Raw genomic sequence first — 25,011 nt, forward strand, 5'->3', positions numbered from 1 at the left:
CTTTAATACTGAGTGCTTTGCAGCTTAACATAGTCTTTATCTTCTATTAAAGCAGCATGCAAATAGAAATTTCATCGTTTTCACTCTGACTTCAAATTTCTAATTGACTTTAATTCAGTTGTCCGCATCTCTTTTGCGGCACAAAGCCAGAATGTAAACTTCAAACAATGGTTTCCACGAATGAAACAGCACAAAGGGACTTTTAGCAAGACCTCTTATAAAACGTTTCATAGAATAACTTAAAAGGCAGCGCTGAAAGTTTGCTTTTCAAAATAATACTAACAGAACCAACAAGAGCATCCAGATCAGCGGACTGAAGTAACTGTACACTAATATGGCAGCATCTAGATCAAACTGTTCTAAATTAAGGTAATGACCTGTTTCTGTAGGTTCTTATAATGGACCTCATCATCACAACACTTAAACACACTGGCCTGATAGCTTACCTGAAACAACGGCACATCCTGTGCCAAGAATTTGGCCAAGTTAACATCCAGCAAAGCCCGAAGTAACAACACGCTTTCATTTTCAGTTGGGTACTTCAGTTTTAAGTTTCCTGCTGCTGTCAGGACAGATTTAACAGCACGCATTCCATAATCATAGTGATGCTGAGATGACAGCTGCTCAGAGCACAAACGGTAAGTGGCAACAATTTTCTGGGCAAGACTGTGGATATTAAAATATCACATGTAGATTGAAAATATCTGACCATGCAAGGAAAATAATTTAAGTACCTATATACACAAAGTAACTGCAGTGATTACCAGACATATCAGCTGACAAGATGGCCCAAAACACCTAGGAAGCAAAACTGTCGATTGTGCCAGAGAATGTGTGTACCATTTAGGAAGTCTTTTAATATTATGATACATTTTCCAAATGATCCTGTGTAGGGGTGCATATCCGTCAACATGAGGTGGTGAGAATTCATGACAAAGCAGGAGACTAAAAAGTACTTTCTGGAGAAACAAAACATGGGCAGCCTTCCAGAATTATATGCCTCAAACACACATATATGCCTTATAGAGGAATGAGGTATATCAGAATCAACTGAGGTGGAAAATTCAGCATGTCTTACCTCCGAGAGTCCAGAAATCCCATTGAATAAAGTGAAATTTCTCCAATCAAAGCATAATCTGGAACCATCATGGCAACTGTTCGGAACAGTGCCTGTAAGAAAAAGTAAAATATAAGCTCAGACTATGGAATATGGTAATAACTTGTGCCTGTTTTGGAAGAATAGTATCTCTCCATAAATCCATGAACTTCTATACTCTGTATTCTATTTTCATGACTTCAGGAATCATCTGAAATCTGTGAGATTGCATTAGAATTCTATTCTATTCTATTCTGATATTATCAAGAGGTTCAAGGGGGTCTGTGCTAAGTACTGTAGGAAGAAATGTTTAGAAACAGTCACAATCCTAAAGAACTATTAACAGACAAAAAGGGAGGTGTCATTCATATCCTTCTTATAATAGACGACCTAGCACATGGCATGGTTAATATCTTGTACAAGGTCATGCAAAAAATTGTGGCAAAGCTAGGAAAAGAACTAGGACCATATCAGTCTCTGCATTGTCTCAGCAACTTGCAAAGTTATGATAAATTTAAATTGGGATTTGGATTACTAAGTCATTGTAAACTAGGAGAATTTCCACTTAGAGAAAGCACAGTTAAAGCTGTGAACCGGTATCAGTATGATTGGACTGAGACCTTTCACCTGTGCATTTTGCACAATCCTAAACACTTACTAAAGCTTAGCAAAAAGCATAGCAGAATACACTTGAATTGGTTATCAGTGCATTACTCGATTGCTGCCTCCCTTTTCTTATTACAATAGACGAGAAGTTGCAAGTTCTGTTTAATTGCTACAAGAAATCAGGATTCCAGATTTACCTTCAGGTTATCAGGCAGCTCTGCCCGCCCAGCATACCCAGGATTCATCGTGATAAACACAGCACATGCAGGATTAAGAGAGATCTCTGTCCCTTCAAAGATGAATGTTTTGAGTTCATGAATAATAGCTTGCTGGATGCTAAGTATTTGTTGGGCAACTACAGATAATACTTCAACCTAATACAGACAGTACAGATTGGAAAACATAAGACACTTGGAGACAATATAAAATGTTTTTATTTATATATTTTGATGTCTATATTTGCATTTCTCTAGGTGAAAATCACTCTGTGTCTGGTAAACAAGCCTAAGTATTAGCTGTCTGTTGAAGGGATACTCTGAAAGCCGGTGCCACCATGCCCTACTCAGCCAATGTAGACAGATCAGCAGAGGCTTCTAAAAGCCTCCAAAAGGGAAATACCATCTGTCTGAATGTAGACATCTAAATTAGGTGGACAGGAACTCCCTCTGGAAGCCTCCAAAAGCACTTTCCTTTCACCTCAGATAATTCAGGCTCTTCAGAAAAACTGATTCAGTCAATGCCCCAAATTGAGGTAAATGTAAAGAATGCATAAGGCAGCCGAGGGCTGATCCTAAGTGCTTTAAAGTATCAAGGTAACAGAATATTGGAAAATGAGAATGCTAACACTTAAATTCATTAAAAAATAAGTTGCAGCAGACAAATGGAAAAATTAAAGTGTTAAGGATACTAAAACATACACAATAGATCTTCATGGAATTTCCACATTTACTAGTATTTACTTAAATCTAACTCCACCAAAGTAACAATAAAATTTATCCAAAGTCAGTGAACAATTTTAAAAAATAAAAATAAAAAAAATCAGAGTAAGACCAAGGAGGAGATTAGATGTGCCTGGTTACTCAGCTAGTTAACCAGGTCACTCAGTGACACTCGGCTAGTCATCACAGGAATCCCTCCACTGGGATTTGTCTGCCTTGTGCTGAACATAGATAAAGGCAACGTCACAGCGGTAGCTTGGTTTCTCAAGGAGAAGAGAAGGACAGTTCTTTCCCAACAAACGAATGTTGCATATAATAGAGGAAATTGCACAGGAGCACTTTTTCCAGCCAAAATAACCCAGGATACAAGACTTCTGCAACACGGTACAGGTAGGCATGTGCTCCTACAGCAGGCAGCTGAGTGCCTATTTCTGTGTCAGTGATTACTGAAACAAAGAGGCTATATCACAAATAAAAGTAGAAAATTGGCAACAATGCTGTCATGTCTAAATCTAAAGCTTCTTGTGTCTTAAATTAAAGCTTTATTATTTCATTTATCTGAGCTAAAGCATTACCTCAATTCTATTGAACTCGTCAAAGCAGGACCATGCACCAGATTGTGCCAGCCCCTTAAAGAACTTGCCCATTGCCTTGTAATCAAGACCATCGGAGCAATTGAAGACCACACACTACAAAACAACAAAAACATGCAGAGAACATCTCTCAGTATTAACACAAAGTCCACTATCAAATTCTTAGCATCTAAAATGAGAAGGGATTATTATCACTAATTGCAGGTTACACCACCAGGATGCCATATAAACACAGTCCTAAATTTGTGCTTCTCACTATTTCTGTAAATAAAGAATAGGCACAGAACAAGCAGTACTTGCTTAAGAATGGCATTTCAAGAAATATGTACATAAACAATGGAAAGAAAAAAGTTTGTATTTTGGTACCTGCTTAGCTAGTGCTTTTGCTAGATCTTTTACTGTTTCTGTTTTGCCAGTCCCAGCAGGTCCTTCTGGAGCACCACCAAGATTTAATTTTAAGGCACTCATTAATGTCCTACATAAACAAGAACATAGGCATTAGAAACCATAATCTCTAATGACAGATTGTTTCTGGAGAGATGGATAAGTATTTCCTATACAGGTTCCCCTGGAAACAATTTACTTTTTCCCTACTGACTTCACAGCTTGCCCTGTATAAAAACAGTATTGTCTCATAACTGATTCCCAGTTGTGGAAGTTTACATTCACCCACTTGGCCTACAACAAATGTCAAGGCTTTTTATTACATGCATCTACCCTGTATATCCTCAATTACACAAACAAATGCACAGTGTCGTAAACAAAATGACAGAGTTTGCAAAAACACACATTTTCATCAAGTGGCACTCCTCATGACGAGAACTTGAAGCTGGCTTTACGAATCATTAGAAATGGCTGAGAAAGCATAGAGGATGTTTCATAAACCTGGGAATCATATTCCTCTCCAAGTAATTTTCATACTAAAGATGAGATCCCTGTTAACACTGGAGTGATCTGATTATTTTACAAAAACCTCATTCAAAGGCTTTGCCACCAAAAGTAGCTTTTAAGTTGTGCTGAATGGAGTCTGCTTGCTCACGTCTTGCACTGAAACTACATCTGGCATAGCTGCCTGCTATGTTTAGACTTAGTTTAGACTGAGCTAATCATAATGACAACAACCCCAGTTTACAGCTAATGCACTAGGCACATGGCTCTTTCAACACTACTGGGAATGCCAAAAGATTAAGCATTTGCCAGCATAGGCACTAACACAGGCACTTTACTACAAGTGCCTTCTACATGATGTTGAGTTCACAGCTCAGTGCTGAAGTAAAATCTTTACATCCTCACCATGTATTTGCCTGGAGATACCATACAGAAAGTTCTTTAAACCTTCAACCTAAAATTACCTGCTGAGATGATCTGTATCTCCAGGGCTCACCAGAAGGGAAACACTAAATGCCCTTGAATATTTCAACCTTGGGGGATGAAGTATTTCCAGTTCAACCTCTTGCAAGCAAGCAGAGGAACAGGAAGCTAACTGCATTCAAACAGCTGTGAAGGGCTCTATAATTACCTCATTTATTTTACAAGCAGGCATGATCTACCTATATGTCTTATTTCAAATAAATTAATTGACCAGTGCTGCTGTAGAATTCTTTACAGTTCCAGTATCATGAGCTGCCAGCTATTCTCAGAAGCACATTCTTGGATACAACAGAGACTATTACTCTACTGGTGTAGAAACCTATACACTGTAAATATTTTACCATATTTGGGCAAAGAAGATATGTATGATTTGCCTCCAAAACCTACAGGAATATCTTAGCTGCTAAGGTTCTTGCTATTAACTATAATAAAAATAAATATATATCAATCGAAAAAAAAGAAGATATTATTCATAGACAACATGGCTTTACCTGTAACATCGATCTGTTAGTGGAGTTATAACCAGACGTAGAGAATTACCCAAGTACTCATAACCATATTTGGCTTCTGTTGTAATCATTCGCACTACTACATCCTTCTCTTCCCAGTAGTATCTCAGCTGAGAAATCCACTGGAAGTCATTCAGATCTGTGATTCTGTCTTCAACCAATTTTGCAACCACATCACGAGCTGCAGAGTAACAGATAGATTGTTCGAAAAATCTAAACACTCCTACTATTTACTTCTACATTTACTTACAGCTATGTAAGAGTAAATCAACATTCACAGTAGTAGGTTGGTTTTCATGTTAGAAAGGAATCTGCATGTGTTTTGCATAGGGAATCAGCTTAATTTCATCTAGATTCCGGTGCCAGTTCTAAGTAGATGGGAGATAGTTGTGCAGGACTGAGCCATTTCCATCTGCCCACAGACAGTGTGCAGTAACTCTGTAAAGGTTGTTTAACATTAAAGAAAGCCTTTTAGCTGCCTCTTTCAAATAATTCACCCAACTAACGACAGCAGCACTGCCCCAGATGTAACAAGAGTACAAAACTGCACATTTACCATGCACGTCAATGACAGTGAGAGCTCCAAGTGTCAGCCGGGCTCCACTGGACAGCTTTCCTCTCACTAACTCAACAATGTCACCAATTTGTAGATTGCTCTTCTCCAAGAAATCCTGATACAGAAACAGAACACAGGCATTAACGTAATGCTGCAGCTAGCAGTTTCTGCAACCCCATGGATGCAGTCACTGGAGACAGTCCTTTCAAAAAAACAGTCATGGAAGTCTTGGAACTACACAAACGTTTAACATTATTTTGATATACTGGCATTTTATTTTACTATGACCACTTCAACAAAGTTTATGGCCTGAAAATAGTGTAAGCAGAAGTCTTATCTTTTCTTCTAATAGAAATGCCAAAATTCTATGATAGGAGATGAGCAGATTCTCTCTGTTGAGTAAATTGGGATTAGATTTCATCTGTAAATTAGTAGTAAGTAGTAAATTAATAAAATTAACAGAAATCTAAGATTCTCCTAACTTTATAGTAAACATTTTAAATTATTTTCTCATTATTGAATGAGAAAGTTTAATGAAATGAAAGATTATTCAAGTTTTCATTAGTGACCTAGACAACAGGACAGCATGTCTGCAAATGGTACGAAACTGGGAGGAGCGGCTGGTAAACCAGATGGGTATGCTGCCATTCAGAGAGGTCTCAACAGACTGGAGAAATAGGCAGACAGGAACCTTGTGAAGTTCATTAAAGGGGAAAGTCCTGTATCTGGAAGGAATAATCCCAGGTACCAGTACACGCTTGTGGCCAAACAGCTGAAAACCAGCTCTGCAAAACAGGATCTGGATGCTGGTGGACACTAAGTCGAAGATCAGTCATCAATGTGCCCTTGAGGGAAAGAAGAGCAGCAGCGTCCTTGGCTGCATTAGGAAGAACATTACCAGCAGGTCAAGGGAGGTGATCTTTCCCCTCTAGTCAGCACTGCTGACACTACATTTGGAGTGCTCTGTCAGTTTGCAGCTTCCCCACAGAAGACTGGCACGGGCACACTGGAGCAAGTCCACTAGCAACCTGGTTTTGTTGGCCCTGTTTTAAAGAGGGGTTGGACTACATGATGCCCAAAGGTCCCTTATATTCTGTGGTTCACTGTTCTGTTATTCCTTCTCATTTTTCTCAGCCTATGAATTGTTCAGGGTATTTTCTTTAAAAGCAATATGTATTTTCAGTTCTGACTGCTCTGACTGGATATGTGGAATAAGATCTTCAACTGGTATTAAACAACATAGGCAAGTAAGGATACAGAAACAGAGCCAACATGAAAATTTAATATTTGTTGTAAAGTTTTAATAAACCTTACTATTTCCACATTTAAAAAGCAGCCCAAACACTCTGTTGACAGAATTAACCCCCAAATAAATCCTCATCCACCTACAAAACAAAAGGAAGCTACAAACACGTAAGGAAAGTCTCTTGTATGAAATAACAAAATCGGCTGCTGCACCTTTATCACCAGGAGAATCTAACAATAACCAGACAATATAACTTCACCATTCTGTAAAGAGAGATTTCTGTCTGCATGTTTCCCTGGGGCTTCACATGTAAGGATAGGAGTTAGAGATGAAAATACATAGTGTTTTAACAACAGCCTATCACTTTTTTTTTTTTCACTAATATCACCTGTAAAAAAAAAAAAGTAATAAAATTTCCTTCAGTGGGACTTCTCCTGATATTTTACATCAAAGTAAAGGAGAACAAGCCCCTGCTAAGACTCAAGAAAAAAGGAAACAGAAAATAAAGCATACTGCATAAGTAAACCACAGTGTGCTGTTAACTGTGGATCTTCTTTGCTAGAAGATTTTTATTACTAAGAACTAAATTCTGATTAATTAAGAGAAAGGTAGAAGAAAATCTTACTAGTAAAGTTCCTTTCCTTATAGCCTCACAGACTTCTTCTGTCCAGTAAATGGATGAAACGCAAATAACCACCTGTCCAGGCCATTGAAGTACCCACGTTTTTCGAGGAACCTTAAACAAAAAGATCCATTCCAGACACAGAAAGTCATATAAACACATTAGATTATGGCACTGATAACAATTACTTTCCCCAGATTTCTTTTGTCTCATGCTGTAAATAAATGAACACACCAGCATGGAAAGCTTTGATATTTTTTCTTCAAGAAATTCAGAGTTAAAAATTCAGACTGGTACTACTGGACAAGGAGAGTTGGATTCCACTTAGCCTCAAACATGTTCTCCTGGTTAAGAATTTGAGCAACCTGTTCACGTACAGTTGCTTGTGAAATCTATTTTGCACTACAATTCAGGAACAATCACCTTGATATATCCTCTTATGCCGTCTTGAAGAACTTGTCTTACACTGGCCAGCATCATTTCCTCTACTTGCAAAAGCCATTTTTCTACCATGCCCTTCAAAAAAGAAAAAGTTAAGAGTCAATACGTATTTCCTGATTATATTCCTGTTAAAGGACAAATTCTTTGAAACGTGTTAGGATTCAATATGCTTTCTTCTGATCCGAGTGTGGTATATAGGAGGAAGAAAGGTTGAAATTTCTCAAATTCTGACAGGCAATATTGCAGTTTAACTATCTGAAGGCAGGTAAATCAAACTAACTCTAAAGACAATTCAGCTGAAGAAACAGCTGGATGTGTTTCATACAAGTATAAACAAAAAACACAGATCACAGCTTGCTTGGTGAGTTAAGCTTGGTCATTTTAACGCCGGGCATGTTTTGTTCCTGGAGGATTAAGGGGAAAAGGGTAACTCACATGCCCTATCTTTCATCTCTTTTTGGTTACCATACAGCAATTCAGCTCCATATTGCCACATTGAGGACAGCAGAAAAAGCTGGAACTGATGTACTTTTCAAAACTTATAATGCTATTATTTCTATTCACATCCCTTTTGAACTAATGCTCTGATTCTTCACTGTCAGCCATTCACCATTTCCTTTATTCCTCTCTGTTTCAGCCATGCTGGGCAATGTTACATACATATGTATATTGAGAGCTCGGTTTATTTTTATATATATATATATAAATAAATAAAATCTATCTACTTATCTACATTTTAAAAGTAGTAAGTGCGTAAAGCTGCAGAAAAGCGCCTAGTGGAATTTACCCCAAAACTGGTATGTCTTACTCCTTTATGCAGGAAATCCTTTTTGTTCTAGAATATCAGTCTGCACTCATTTCCTAAACACCTTTCATGATCTGATCCTAAATGCTTTAAAGCTCATTTCCCTCAAAACATACAGTTTAGGCAAAGTATTAATTTAATATCATATAGTGAAAAAAAAATTACTTTTGATTTCACTGGACAGATTTTATCTACAAAAGGAACGACTTCTTTCTCTGAACTGATCATGCCTAAGACCTCCAGATCTTCTGTGAAATCCAGTTTAGCAATTCCTTCAAAACACTTCTTTAAATGTGGTTGTACTCGAAGGGGATCCTTTGTTTCAGACAATATTTCAAGCAGCTCTTCATTAGACAGGAAAAAGAACCTGTCAGAAAAATACGATTAATGAACAGCACTTTCCAATAATGAAAATTGTAATTAATAATCTATTAATTCAAGATAGATGGAATTGGTTTTATTGTTGCTTAGGTCACTAGTGTAATAGAGAGGAAATTATTATCTCAAATCCTTTTTCTTAAGAAATTTTTAACGTTCTAAAACTCATCACACCTGTTTTTTTTCAGAATTTAAATATGATCATCCGTTTATGTAGAGGAAGAAACAAAGGTTCTCAAACTCACATAGGAAATACCAGATATATCTATGCAGCCAACAAATACCTTGTAAAAATAGAGGATCCTGTTCCTCATAATCATACATAACTCCTACGTATCACACAGCTCTGCACAACTAAAGAGGGCAGGGCAGAGACATAACTGCAAACCAAACATGAGAAGGCAGCAAGCTCTTTCAAAAACGCCCTGTAAGTAATAATGTCTTTCTGATCATAAGTTTACGCTGTGCTAGACAGATTTTGCCTCCCCACCTCTGCTTGTTCCTGGCATTGCAAATTTAACTGGAGCTGAGGAAAATGAACAATGTCTGGAGAAAAGAACAGGTTTTCATTTTTTGTTGCATGTGACTGTGTCCCACGTGTTTATAAAATGAGACTTTTCAGTTCAGTAGAATTGGTTTGAAAGAGATTATGGCTTTTTGTCTTTTAACTTCGGCCTGTTTATTTAACTTACCTTGGGAAAAATAATCTTTTCTTCTCCAAGTAAGTATTCAATCGCTTTTGAATGTCTTCTAAGAGAGTATTTGCTTCCTGAAGTCTGTCTAACATCATGGGTTGTTCAGTTGCTACAAGTACCTTTGTGTCTTTTGCCTTTGTAAAAACAAATACACAGCAGAAACAGCTAAAAGTCGCAATAAGTTTGTACATTAAAATTGTTATCATCAATCACATACGTTGCAGAGGGCTAAAAAGCTATATATTCTTCTCTGTAGTGTGCCTTTATGTTATTAAATATGTATGCACTATTTGACAGTTTTGCTTTTCAGACTGTCAGTTTTACCACCAATCTGAACTTTACAGACAATAATGCAAGAAGGAAACATCCACAGGAATTAAAATCTTTGGCACTTGCTCCTGTGCCTTGAGCTCACTACATTTTCTTCCATTCACAAATAAGTTCTGTCAAACAGAGCCAGAGTACATGGCAATTATTCTCGGTTCTTGCCATCTAGGTCGCGTTTTCCTGTCTAATAACACTCCTCTTAACTTGAAAGGATAGACCTATTTCAGAACAGGCTTCATCGTCCATAGAGGCTGAGCTGTTAGACAGGTCTCAACTTCTATTTAGTTATCCTGATTATTTCAACACCTTTATCACACAATCACACACTCCCAATGTTTTTGACAAACATCTCAGCTCACATTACCACTAAATATCTGGCCTCTTACCCAACTTCTTAGTTACAAGGAACTGAACAGGATACTCAATTGCACTTGTTATCTCCATTATCTTACCCTGCACACTACCATCTCCGTACGTATTCATCAAAGTTTTGAGTAACCATGCCATCACATATTAGACAACAATTATATGCAAAAAAAATCCATTTAGTTGCTCTGATAATGTGTACTCCTTAAAAGCCTAATGCAAAAATCTAATTATATCCAGAGAAGACTTTGTACGGATTGTCAGTGAACTCTGAAGCAGATACTGAAAGCACAAATCATTCATCTTTTTACCTAATTCCAATCATTTAACCATACAAAAGTCGGAAAATTTAGAATTAAATTGTTACTTGAACTCTAATTCATCTTGCAATATTCAGACTTTATAGAAAACTCAATGCAATAATGATATAATCTACCACTTTTATTGCAAGACTAGGTTTTGGTGGACTTTAGTAAAGGATTTTCCACTCTTTATTATACCTTCTTGTGACTTAAATACAAATATCTAACTCCAGAAAAGCTAGTATATCTTCATTATAGTAATAATCATGTTACCAGACGTGCATAAAAATACATGACTTATTAAATGCAAGCACTTACCACTTGTGCCATAATGTCCTTCCAGTATGAATCCACAATCCCAAACTTTCTGCCCTCTTCAGGCATTTGAGCTACAATGTCTTCTGAACTAAAAATTGGTTCCAAATACAACCATGTTGCCTGGCATTTTAACCAGCTATCTAGAATATCTTGCATTAAACACAGCTTATCTTCCCAAGCCTGTAATGAAAGCATTTAATATTTAAGCAAAATTATATCAAGAACTAATCTACACTGAGGAATGAAAGAGCATGAGTTGCTCGGCTATAAAGAAAAAATATCACAAACAATTGAACAATTTTAAAAGAGGGATAAAATTTATTTTAAAAAAAACACACACTAATAAACACCTGAATGTTTCTTATAAACAATAGACACATTCTTTCACTAGCATTTTCTACAGCAAGTTGTGAGACAACTGCCTTAGAAGCTGAACAAGGTATTCAGCAGACTGAGTAAATTCACAGGCCCTATATACAGTGGGTTCAATCTTTGACCCCAAAAAAACCCTATTTTATGCAATTCTAGTGGTACAAATCAGTTTTCAAACCAGACAGATACTCTTTTGGAATAAAGAATTTTAGATAGTATTCGTTTTGTGACTTCAACAGTCTACAGTGTAAGGGATATGCAAGGGAATGCATTGCAAGGAGAAAACACAGACAGGCTGTATTTTTCATTATTCTGCAAGAAGTACAAGACGATTGTTAAGATAGCTCTATATTAATGGTTCCCTTTCATTTCACCAGCTCTACTGGAAAGCAGAACTGAGCTTTACCTATGATTTGGCTAAAGTTCACAGGAAAGGATAGAATTTAGGTCTTAAAATTGCTTACAAATCATCACTATTAGGCCAGAAAAAGTGATAATAAATACAGAGGAGAAAGAAGTCTCTGCTTTCTCCATAATCTTCCTATTACGAATTCATCACCTTTAACAAAGATCACATCTTTACAAAACAGTAGGACAGTTAACAAAAAACTTTTGAAAACCTTTTGTATCATGCCAATATCAGAGGATTACAAATAAATTATGGCTCACAACTGACAGATCTATGTCTTTTTGCACAATGCAGCAGAATTTGTTTAAATCAGCTGACCCATTCCCAAGACGTTCAACTAAAACCCCATGCTTATGATTACTAGATTAGCAATGCAATTACAATTTCTTCAGCTGTAAAACAAGCTTTGCATGCTTTTGTCTGGAAACCATTAATTCAAAGCTCTTGAAGAAAAAGATGAATGTGTATTGTTAGAAATAGTTAAAAACTATTTAACTTCTTATTATGCCAAAATACCTTAAAGCACTTAAAGAAGGCAAATTACAAGACATGCAAGCTCAGTCAAACCAGCTTTTCCTTACCCGGCATTCAGCTTCTATCGGTTTGATGAAGGGAGAGCCACACATTGTCTGCGTCTTAACAATGTGATCATCCAGCAAAAGCTGGATGTCATCAACTGCTGACAGGATGCTGGTGTTCTGTGAATACATCATATTTTGATAAGACAAATTGCAGTTGCTTTATTTCACCACTCTTCAAGCTCACCCTTGTTCAGCTGCCTGTTTCCCCCTTCTCTATGATACTTGAAGGTAAAGTAGCAAGGCATTGAGGAAGCCTGCAACATGTTTGAAGATATGAAATGGTACCTCCACTGTACATCTCTGTTTCAAAGGTCAAGAGATAGATTGGTTTGTGAACGGGAAGCTAGCCAGGGATGCTAGTGACTTCAGACTCCATGTTTCAGACTGCCTGTGATTTCTTGTTTCTTCTGGGCAAGTTAAAATCGCATTACTGTCCAGCTTTCCATATAAAACTGCAGAAGCTCTCAGGCTTACAGATTTGTTAGGATGAATATGTTGAGATCACAAGTTATCCAGATCCTAAGGTCCAAATATAAGGATGTATAGTAATGGAGACACCTGCCCAGGCTCTATGATATGATACCACTTTCAATCACGCCATAATGAATCAGCAGTAGCTTCCCTGTAATATTTCTTAACTATTATTCAGAATCAAAGTAATTCTTTTCAACAATTTATATATTGATTTGGTGTTTACTCACAGTATCCCTGTATTTCACCAGACTGAACTGCATGTTGACCCATTCTAATTTCATTTTCTCTATTGATTTCTCTAAGGAATACTCCTTACTTGCAATTGCTCCAACAGGTTCCAACCTAAATTGAAATGAAACATATCTTTGAAGTGTTTTTGCAACATAGCTGAAGAGTTTAAAAAAAAAAAAAAGTTGTAGGTAGAGTTGTGTATCAGACTACCTTTCATATGGATTTGTTAATAATATCATAGACTTTTCTTTCAGGGAATATTTTTGCAATTTCAGGCTCACCAAGTTAGAGATACTAACATTAATTTGGACATAAATACAGACAGAAAATTCTGAATGTGCAAATTAAGTGGTTTAGGAATATGACTTTTTTTGGTGCCTTTGTGCTACAAGAACAACTGACAGTTCCATCTGTAGCTTGATGAAATGCAGCTGATTTTACAGCAGGGTCTAACAGCACACAAAAACCCTCAAACAAACTAATAGTTGGTATCTGACATATGAAATACAGTGATTGTCCGAAAAAAAAGAGAATAGAGTCAGCTTCTTACTGATCAATATATTTTGAGAGTCCAAATTCCACTATCTCTTTAAGAGTAGTAGTTTCATCAGGTCTGATCTCACATCCTACAATTTCACTAATCTGAAAATAAAGTAAGAAATAAAATCTATTGTCAAGATGTAAGGTTTTAACAGACTTCTCAAACAACAAGAAATAAATGCTAAAGAAGTATTAATGCAACCCCCCAATTTGCTTTTCTGCCATAAAGTATTAATTCAAAGAAGCTCCTGCTTGTACTACTAGAAATTTCAAAACTGGATCTATCCCGTGACAGGATAAAGGATCATCTTATTTCTTCTTATTGTGAAATACAGAATTATTACTGTATTTCACAGTATGTAATATATAGAGTAGTATATTGAACTGTCAGTTTCTGTGGTAGAATACTCCCACAGCTAAAGCAGAATTTAAAGTACCTGCTCCCAATGTCTCTTCTTCATTCCATGATTGCAGGCAATTGACAGGACAGGAAGATGCTGTTTAAATTTATCAAGCTTATATTTCATACGTTCTGCTAAGCGCCTAGGTCCAGCCAAATCTGGAAAACTCTTACTGATCTTGTACATAGTCCTCCACATACTTCCAATTTCTTCAGTAATTTCATCAGCATTCAACTTCTGGAGAGATCCTGAATGCAACAGTATAAAAAATGCAAAGCAGGCACATCAGCATTAGGAGATTGCCAGGATGGTTTATTTACAGGTATTTATAATCATTCTCCTTTAACTGAACATCTATTCTGTTAATAAAGAGTATCTTAATGCAAAATCCAAGTCAATAACTGTATTTCACACTGCTTAACAGAATTTTTTTCTTCAAATTATTTTTCTTACAACTAATCAACACTTTCAGCTTCTAGTTAAATAACCGAACATGAAACATTTCACCAAAAGAACACCAAAGCCTCACCATTCATCCACTCCTCAGATTTGGTATGGAAATTATATGCTGTTACCCAAAGTTGCTCAAAGCGTTGTTTGTTTGCAGTTATAGTTTGCAGTAGAGGAAACTGACTCTTCTCCCGCTCAAGTAACTCCTCTTCTTTATTAATAGACTTTAAGGAAAAAAAAAAAAAAAAAATCTTATTTCCATCCAAAATTCCTATTGTTGTTTAAACTTTTAATATTGGATACAATTTTTTTACATGCCATAAAGCCAGTCAGATTTGCAGATTTAGGCCTGTAGATTTTAATAAATAAGGTAACTGTGTTCTTGAAAATTCCCCTAGTTGTTTGTTGGTATCTTTAACTATGCAAATAATTTTAAAAATCTGTTATCTATTTTAGAAATAGATAACACGCCATGACATTCAGTGAAACCAAGGCTCACAAGTTACCAATCCACTTTGAAACCTGAATGTAAGCTTCTCAGTCTCATAGGCTTATTGGATTTTTTTTCACTTGTGATCACTTTTTTTTATTACAGAAATATCTGGAAGCTCCAGCCAAAATAGATATTAATTGCTGTGCTTATTCATGGTAAGATATTGTCTTTTTCCAAAAGACCTTACACTATAAACCAATGTGCAAAGATTTAGATTTCAAAAAAGTATTGCCTTCTTCATTTTACAGGTAGGGAGGTGAAGCACAGAGAAATGCTGTCTGAAGTGCAGACACTGAATTCAGACTGAGTCCCAAGCCTGTACTTTTACAATGCTGACAGACCTTTCATAAAACTTTTAATCTTTCTATGTGAGATGCAGGCAGACAAACTTTAAGATCCACATTCCAAGATAATTTTTAACTTCATGTATTCACTAAACTGATTGTCACATCATTTAAATTGTGTGGATACACCCCTGATTGTGATCATGTATTAAGAAACTTAAGCTTAATTACTATTCTGATCTACCTAAAACATACCAGTGCTGTTAACTCACACTAAGTGTACTAGATGCCTTTGAATTAGAGTAAGAGTGTTCATACGTAGGACTAGTGATATATCTAAATCCTAAACTCATTTAATTGGTTCAATTTTATCTTTTGAGTGGGACTTAATTAAAATCTTTATCCTTAAGGCCCCATAAATGCAGAAATCTCATCGTCTCGCTGTGACTTAGAAGATTAATTAAGCCTCACAATGCCTGTGAGATCTCTCAAAGGTAACCATGCTCATTTCCCAGCAAAGGCCTGATGAAGACAAACTATTCAACCTAAAACACGTAGTACACTGGACAGAGAGCCCTGAATAGAATCTACGAATCTCAGCCTTCAGTTTCCTTGTAGTATCTAAAACTTCCCTTTCTGTGATATAACACATATTTAATGCCTATAGGCAACTTCTGGAAATGATATAAAACTAAATGTTTTTCAACTATTTGATTAGAGGACAAGCAGAGGGACCGAAAACACAGCTCCAGCAGAAGAAACCACAGTTCAGGGAAAGTGCCACCTCCCTATTATTTTGCTCCTGCCAACTCTGCCAGAATAACTGTTTTCTGTGGATAGCATCCTGCTACTACTGACTGCTTGGAAACACTGAAATGCAGTATCTCAATTTAAAAACCTCCCTAAACTTTTTTCAAAAAAAAAGAGATGCTCTTCAACTCAGTAGTAGGGACAACTCAGCGTACAAGGACAAGAAGATATTTGACACATGTTTGTAAAATTTGAAAACTTTAAAGCCATCTTGACAATACAGGGCCAAAACCCTGAAAAAACAGGGACAGGAATCAAACTTTTGCTCATCCAGCACACTGCAACCCACTCCCTCCTTGACTAATAAATACTAACCTCCAATTCTGTTAGTGCATTATCTAGATTCTTATTTAACTCTTTAAATTTCTCAGCGTTGTTCTTCATTTCTTCCATGGTCATGACATCCCGTTTTTTGTAGCTTTCTACTTCTCTATTATAACCTTCAAGAGTTTCCTCAAACTGAGAACACCTGAGGTAAAGATAACTAAGGTAATATGATGTTCTGTTTCATTCCTTTTCAGGTTTCAATTATTTTATTAATTATAACAGGCACTGTCAAATGAAATCTGATCTCAACAGTAGTGTAAAGGAAACACAGATGTCAGTGTAAACCCATTTATCAGTCACATCTAACTATGGAGTTCACAGGATTAGAATTCAAGGTTCATTTTCAAACCTCCTAATTGATTTAGTTCACTTACATTTGCTACCTTTACTACCTGAAGGAAAAAAATAAAGAGCAAAAACAATGTAACGAAAGTATGTGTAATGCTGTACTAAGCAAAATAACAAGATAAAATTATGAATATTCTAGCACTATCCTTCATTCCTCCTTTCAGATCCATTTAAGCATAGAAATATTCTAATCCACCCTCATCAACAGTATTTTTTTCTGAAATCTCTATAATACTAAACTAAGTTGCTTCCTTACTTTCTCAGCTCCCTTCCAAGTTTTCCTTCTTTGAAATTATCTCCTTCTTACTGATAATGAGATTTTTCTTTTCTTTAAAAATACTCAGTGATAGAAAATGTCTTAACATCATACCTTTCAAGCAAAACCATCTCTGCGTGATTCCTCCTGCTACACAACTGATCTCTACTGTTTTCAAAGATTACCTCAATCTGACCAGGCCAATGGAAAACTGTGCTATTCAGGTTTATGTCATCATCTGAAATAAAAAAATATATAGACATCGTTAAGAAAATAGCTTTCAACCAATGATCTAACAGAATGGCTGCTGTGAAGAGTAAGCAAAATAGTTAAAACTACATTTAGGAATAAGCTGTCTAAGAAGCTATGTATTTCAAGCTGCTGGCTGAATTGTCTTCACTACAAAGAGAACTGTTCCCTAAAACAAGTTAGATTGATAGCAAAACTCTAAGATCAAGTTAAGAATGTGAAATTCTCTGAAGAAGAACTTGGCTAGGCAGAGAAAACTAGTAACAACAGCTATTCCAGAATATCAGTTCCATTCAACTACACACAGAGACGGACCACTGCTAACTAAATATATATAACATACTTACGTAAGGTGGATAAAAGTAAAGTTTAAACTATTTTTAGTCCACAACGTATAAATGCCGAATTATTCGCAAAAACTTGAGCACAGTAACTACAATGAGCAGACATCTCCATCTTCATAGTTGTCTATTTGTTCAGTGCACTTGGCTCATTACAATTAACTGCAGGACAGATGCTTATAAACCCAGCTACAAAGAATGTGTAATTATGAAATACTGTGCATGCAAACACTCCATTCCAAAACGTAACAGAAAAATGTCCTGGCTTCCATAGGCATCCTAATTTTTATCAGAAATAAATTCTAATAAACATGGCATATCCTAGTTATTTCTATCACTGTCTGATCTGAGAGTGTATTCTGCTTAAGGAGAAAGGATCATCCTGCCACCAAAATGCGTATGCATTCATAAAACTGCTCTTTCTTTATATGGAGGCAAATAACATAGTTTCTGTGAATGGCATGTTTTTGCTCTGAATAGAAGTGCAAACTAAAATCAACTTCTACAGATGTTTCTTCCATTGTGGAGAACAGCCTTTATATTAACTAAGAAGAACAAAAAATAAAAAGCCTCCACTGATCTAATACTCAACTGCAGAGATGCAAGTTCTCACACTTTTCAAAAGCTGTCATAGAGCCTGTGAGACATTGCTTTTTAGATGGTTTTTCATTGAATAACATAGAAGTGTAACACCATTTGGCTAGATTACATGATGTTAATCTGATAATACCTAAGACATTCTCTAAAGCACAGAAAAAAGCACTGTCTGGGCTGTATGTCATTTCTCTAACCATTCCTTCCTGCATTGGTACCTCTTGGCCTCTACTAAATTATTTTTATTTCCTTTCTGTCTCTTTTAGAGCTTTCTATTAGCATTCTAGAAGATATAACATTTATGCATGCAAAGCCCAATATTTATATATAAATATTTTCATATAGAGACTTCTATATTCTGTAATTGAGACATACCAGAAAGATCAGCATAGTCCATGAGGAATTCCAGTCTGTGTGCTGCTTCAGTGACCTCCTGTCTCAGTTTAAAAACAGTAACTTCACTGGATTCCTTTAAGTATGCCTCAAATTCCACTAGCTCTTCAGTGTTCAGAGGCAGCTCACTCAATCTCTTTGCAATTAAGTTATATTCATTGCAAATTCTACAACAAAAAGAAAACAGACATATCACTGGGATCATAAATGAAGAGAGATGCAAGATCTTGTTAATGAAGTTTGTCTATTAAACAAGAATATTAAATTTCTATATAAGAAGGAAAAAAAGAAAAAAGGAAAAAAGAACAAAATGGGAGGAAAAAAAGAAGGGAAAAAGAAGAAAAAAGAAAAAAAAAGAAAAAGAAAAAAAAGTACATTCTTCATTTTGCTTTAGCTGGACATCAGCAGAGGAAGCAAGGACTTCAACCCAAATCCTAGAAGGTCAGTAAAGGAGGAAATAAAAATGGCGTATTTACAGTCTAATCTTTATGTACACCCTATACAGACTAAGTTAGATATTTATTTACAAATATTTCTGTTCCTGTTTACTTTAAATACCCACTTTGGTGTCCTGGCACGTATCTGGTCAGCACTAGAAAACCCAGCAAATTAATAAAGTTCTCTCATCCACAGATACACAGCATCAGTCCATGCAGACAGCAAGAACTACACATGCTAACAGCATGTACCTTTTATTTAACTCTCTGTTTTCCATCACTTCAAATACAATCAATCTATCTTTAAGATTTTGGGTCCGATTGCAGAGTTCCTCGTTCAGTTGTACAGCATCCAGACAGAACATGGCCAGAGGGACAGTGACATGCATGGAAGCAATCTCTGTTTTCAGTTTTGTTAACCTGTCAATCTTCTACAAATGGAAAACAATACATATGTTATTTTTATTTAAAGTCCGTAGATGAAAAATCATAGAATCATAGAATGGTTTGGGTTGGAAAGCCCCTTAAAAACCATCTAGTTCCAACCCCTCTGCCAAGGGCAGTGACATCTTCCACTAGATCAGGTTGCTCTCAAAGCCTCATCCAACTTGGCCTTGAACACTAAACAACAACTAATTAGTTCCCATCAGCAAATGGATAATATATTCCAAATAGAAGAAGGAACAATTATTTTTAATCTTTCCAGAGCTCAACTCCTATCCACAGATTCCAGAGTTGAAAGCTGTGCACAGTTATATGCCATACTAAGGAACATCATAAGTTGCCTAAAGTATATAGCTATAGGCTAACTCAGGAATGCAGAGGGAAAAGTAGACGGGGCTGGCTAAGGACAAGACAGTCAAAAGACCAGCAAGCTGCAGATTCACCAAATACTCTGGGCAGCCTTCCACTGGACTTCTACTAAGACCCAACAAAACTCAGAGAAGGCAGCCTACCATTTGCACAGCAGCCCTACAGTAAGGGGCGACATAAATTGAGATGGCTTCCCGAGTATTCCCAAGGCTAAAACAAGGGATTTGAATGGGAGTTCTTTAGGCAATATGTTAGGAAGTCACATGTGATGTGTTAGTTGCTGTATGAACATGTAGCAGTTGTTAGTTACATATTACCTCTCTTAAAGCTTCTAAAGAATGATCTTCCTTCAAGAAATCTGTGACATCTTGCTGAGCATTGGTGTTCAAAAGATTGCTGTATTTCCTGTATGCGTCTAAATACCTTAAACACAGAGGATCACAAAAACAAACATAAGATTACAATGTGAAGATTCTCTCTAATAAGAAATAAATCAACTCAAACTGTTTGTTTGAGTAAAATGGATAGGATGGGCAACGGAGTTAACAGCCAAAACTTACTTCTGTGGACCAAGTATGTTGCTCTCAAATATCTTTTCAAGTTTGTTCACATACTCTGAAAACAATGATTCATCTGGTTTGACTGTACTGAGAGTGAGATCATCTCTCTTTAATTCTGGAAATAGAAATCTTTCTACCTAAAGGGAACCATTGTAAATACTATATTAAAACATACATTAGAGCAAATAAGGTATTCTATTACCGATTCACCCACCATTTAAAAAAAAAGTATTATTTGGTAAAAACACTGCAATGTAAAAAGGCTCTGAATCGTAATTAACACTTGGTTACACACAGTTACCTTGCAAAAACTGTATGAAAATCAAACTAGGGCTTTAATATAACTTGAATCTGCAAAAGAAAAATTCCTGTGATATCTTCTCTAGCCACCAAAGTTGACACAGTTTGTGATACACAACCCTTTATCTTCTATTTGTCAGTTTTCTGCCTCATTCATAACTTTTTATATCATAGATAGTTTTTATTCATATTGTATTTCATATGCAGCTAGAATCTATCCAGTACCTTTGGAAGTTCTTCAGCACTTTGCAAGATCTCCCTGAAGCAACGACTGATTAAATTCCAACAGTCTTTCAAAGGTGGCTCAAAGACAATCTTGGGTTCTTCCACACTGAGTTTGACTGTTAGTATCTGAGGTACAAAGAACTCCATTTCTTGATAGGGTTCTGTAAAATCACTTCCATCCTTAGGGAAAAGAATGCAAATTGATCATGCCAAAGAAATCAGCCATAACAATAATAATTTTTAAAAGATTCAGACTTCCCCGAATCTCTTAACCACACAACACCAATGGGATCTTCATCCCTGATTTTTAGTCAAAACACTGGTGCTCCAATACACGAGATTTTAAGGTGCCAACTCCTAACTGAATCTATAAAAGCTGGAATTAAGAAACTGGATTTAAGCCTAATTGCCTTGATTATCCCTTAAGTAACAGAAGTAAAGCACTAATTACCATACAGAACAAAAGCTCTGAAGAAAATATCCATAAAGTCTATCACAAATAAAATCTAGAATCAAATACAATATCCTGGATTTTTTTAATTGCCTTGTATGGTTAGTGAGAGCTGCCCTACCCTCAAATTGCCTTTACAGTAATGGAGTCCTAATCCAGACTCGTAATGTAGATGCTATAAAGATTTAAAAAAAAAAAAAAAAAAAACAAACCACATAAAAAAACCACAAGAACAAACACACAAAAACCCCTCAAACCCAAACAAACCAACAAGACAAAATCAACCTAAAAAAAAACCCCAGCCATCAGCAACATCATCACCACCCAGATGCAAGGCTTAAGTTTGACAGCATATTGTATTAAGCGTGATCCTCGGGCTGAAATGCAGTATTTAATCTGCCACATTTATTCTGTTTAAATACGTTTCATTTTGTCTTATCATGGTAAATCCTGGGTGATCTGATATTTAACAAACTCATTTCCACTAAGAGGCAACTTGATCATAGCCAAAACAGGGGTAAAAACTCTCGCAGTGTAATGCTTATTATAATTATGTGTATTACATGAAACAATCCAGGGCACTCATATGGTATACACAGGGATCCAGCATACATAAATTGCCTCTGCAAAGGATTACATGCATGACTATGCACACTTTTGACTTCAGAGGGAATTATTCATATGCTTTCAGAAAAAACACATTTAAGTGTTTTGCCTGGTTAAGGCCAAGAAAAATAAAACTAACAAAAAAATAAATAAAAACGCACACTCACTCAAGACGGAGTTGAAAACTCCTATAAACTGCTAGTTGTAACCCTAGGCCTGCAAAATGATTATTCAAGTGAGTAGTTCTTGACCATGCAAAGAAAATTCCACTGAGTATGCACAACTGCTTGAAGGATCCAGTCATGTTTTATGGATGCAGGAAATATCTGGGATATTTTAGCCTTCAAAGAGCATTACGTTTTATGGCTATATGAATCTCTATGTGACACTGAAAACTATAGATATAATTCAGAGCATGTACCTTGTGGATCATAAAAAATGCAAGAAGATCTTCTAAGGAGTTAACAACCATCTCACGTAATTGTAATGACATTAGAGTTGCCACCGAACGAAAATAGCTTTCAACTCGCTGAGAGGAATCACAGTCCTTTTCAGGAGCAAAATGAAGCCATTTCCTTTTTTGTTCAAGGAAAATGGATGCACAAGTTGGGATCCACCTACAATGAAATAATATGGAGACAAAGTCTTTAAGAGCTTATTAGTATTATTTTGCTCATTGCAATGAAATCTGTGCTCAGAAGTTACCCAAAGAATGAGCAAAATTCAAAGGGCTAGCAGACAATTGTTAACTAGATGTCAAACAAAACTGTACCTACCAGGCCTCAGAGGAAACCAGAGCTTTTAAGCTAAGGATTCTTTTTATAATCGGCTCCTACTATTAGTTTAAATTAATAGACAAATATACTAGTGACAATATTAAGTTATTAGCATTAAATGGGAAACTTGAGACTGGAAGAGATCTCGGGTGGCAGAACGCAGTCACCTAATCTCATGGGCTATTACCTTACATAATCTCTTTCTTAAATTGATCAATTTCCATTACTTAAAAAGTTAGGATTTCTGTCATCATTTTTATAGATTTAGACTCCATTCCTCTCATGGTTAGAAACCTTCTAATTTCCAGTCTACACTTATTCACAGTCAGTTTATTCCCATTTGCTCTTGTACAAGCATTCATGCAGTTTCAATAGCTCTTTCAGCATCCCGATGTTTATGCCTCTCCTCTCCACGATTTTCCCCTTTGTTTTGGCAGCCTTGTGGTTGGGACTAGAGTCATCTCAGTCTAAGATCTGTTTTAAAAAGGGAGCTTCATGTAAATCAGACCCTAAGATACTCTATTTATCTACTGTTACTACAGTTGGCACTGACTTGTTCTGCAGAATATCATGAGCTTCCACACAGTGTCTTCGAATAACCTCCTCAAATTCAGTAGGCAACAGTGGCAGGTCTCTACAAAGCATTTCTTCGGTGCGAACAAACCTCAGATGACTATAACTATGGAAGTAAAACAAACAGTAGATATTTTATGCAATTCTCCTTAAAAAAAGCCAAACATGAAACACAGACAGGAAGTTCTCATAGGTAGTTATAAACACTATCATTGATGCATATCGCTTCATTGCTAAGCTGTCCAACAAGTGCACTTCTAATGTTTTTTTTTTTTGCTATTAGCAAACATAAAAAGCTTCACAAATTTCACTTTGTACTTGGTATATTTAAAATTGTGGGTTTTTTTGCTAAAATGGTCAGAATAATTTCTTGTCCTTTTCCTAGATACATTAGTGTATCCAGACATAGTTAACATACAGAATGACACCTACTGCTTCTATTCTGTATTAATAGTAATAAGTACCTATCCTGGCTACTCTGTGGGGAAAAAAAAACAAAATTTCATCAGCATGGCATATATCACAGTCTGTAACATACAAGAGCTTAAATTCCGGCAAACATTACTTAAATGTAAAAACATATTACTACTATATTTAACTTCATAAGAAAACATATCTCAATTTTCAAAAGTCTCCACAACAACTTCAAACTACAGACATTTGAAAAAGACTCAATTTTAACAGTTCATTTTGTTAATTTCAGGAATCAAGATGAGAATTCCAAATCACTATTTACTTGAGCATTGAATCTTAATTTATGGATAACATCTTTTAACAAAGGGGATGATCTTTTCATATCAAGGTTATCCATTCTTGTCAAACACATTTGTGATTGCATTCAGAGTCTGTGGGAAACAATCATTTTATGTTGAGATTCTTCTAAAAATTCTTTAGAAAACAACAGATCTTGCCACTTTCTCTCTACTGGCTCTCCCAGCATCTCCACAGCATATGCAGAGAAGTCAGCAGAGGCACCTTCTGAACAAGCCATAAAATAAAAACATTCTGAATTGAATTAAGATCCTATGAACAAGACATCTTACTCAGAAAGCCAGAGCTGTTGCAAAGTGGGCATCAATGGATTCACTATGAATAGATTCCTTTCATTCCAGCTTTTCACTTCTTTGTAAGAGCTATGCCATGGGACTGGTGCACGGATAACTCTCTGGGGAAAAGGGCGTGGAATACTTCCAATAAACAGTCTCTCTCGCTCAGCTGGATCCATCAAGATGTAATCAACTAGAACAAACCACATATATCATGGTGAGACTGCGTATATGGTCAAAACCTACATATGAGAAAACAGTACCTCCATAGTTTAGGAAGTCATAGAATTCTGCACGTTTAAAACTTATACACTGTCATATAGGTACTCACATTTTTAGGATGAAATACAGCACAATAATCATACTACCAATATAATTATAAAATTATTTCAGAAAAGAAGACAAGAATTGGTCCTGGTTCTAAAAATGGGAGGCAGGAGAAACAGCTTTTTGTTCTGTCTTTCCAGTTGAAGCACATTTATTTCGTGCTTCAATTCCTCAG

General features: G+C 36.1%; 1 protein-coding gene across 1 annotated transcript in view; it reads right to left on the reverse strand.

Moving 5' to 3' along the window:
• The window catches only part of DNAH3 (dynein axonemal heavy chain 3), a 58,669-nt gene that overhangs the window by 27,562 nt on the left and 6,096 nt on the right, over positions 1-25,011 (reverse strand). Inside the window, exons 7-33 of the mRNA XM_086622481.1 lie at positions 24,507-24,702; positions 23,444-23,569; positions 22,536-22,731; positions 21,058-21,237; positions 20,533-20,669; positions 20,290-20,395; positions 19,412-19,590; positions 18,705-18,889; positions 17,260-17,383; positions 16,530-16,683; positions 14,707-14,851; positions 14,214-14,425; positions 13,787-13,878; positions 13,233-13,347; positions 12,532-12,648; positions 11,170-11,349; positions 9,854-9,990; positions 8,949-9,150; positions 7,961-8,053; positions 7,541-7,651; positions 5,670-5,784; positions 5,096-5,294; positions 3,600-3,708; positions 3,216-3,329; positions 1,900-2,076; positions 1,079-1,170; positions 447-666 (exon numbers count right to left, since the gene is read on the reverse strand). Coding sequence (XP_086478607.1) covers positions 447-666; positions 1,079-1,170; positions 1,900-2,076; positions 3,216-3,329; positions 3,600-3,708; positions 5,096-5,294; positions 5,670-5,784; positions 7,541-7,651; positions 7,961-8,053; positions 8,949-9,150; positions 9,854-9,990; positions 11,170-11,349; positions 12,532-12,648; positions 13,233-13,347; positions 13,787-13,878; positions 14,214-14,425; positions 14,707-14,851; positions 16,530-16,683; positions 17,260-17,383; positions 18,705-18,889; positions 19,412-19,590; positions 20,290-20,395; positions 20,533-20,669; positions 21,058-21,237; positions 22,536-22,731; positions 23,444-23,569; positions 24,507-24,702 — 4,013 coding nt within the window. The remainder of the gene's footprint in view (positions 1-446; positions 667-1,078; positions 1,171-1,899; positions 2,077-3,215; positions 3,330-3,599; positions 3,709-5,095; positions 5,295-5,669; positions 5,785-7,540; positions 7,652-7,960; positions 8,054-8,948; positions 9,151-9,853; positions 9,991-11,169; positions 11,350-12,531; positions 12,649-13,232; positions 13,348-13,786; positions 13,879-14,213; positions 14,426-14,706; positions 14,852-16,529; positions 16,684-17,259; positions 17,384-18,704; positions 18,890-19,411; positions 19,591-20,289; positions 20,396-20,532; positions 20,670-21,057; positions 21,238-22,535; positions 22,732-23,443; positions 23,570-24,506; positions 24,703-25,011) is intronic.

Source organism: Tauraco erythrolophus, chromosome 17 (genome assembly GCF_009769465.1).
Source record: "Tauraco erythrolophus isolate bTauEry1 chromosome 17, bTauEry1.pri, whole genome shotgun sequence".
Taxonomy (NCBI): Eukaryota; Metazoa; Chordata; class Aves; order Musophagiformes; family Musophagidae; genus Tauraco; species Tauraco erythrolophus.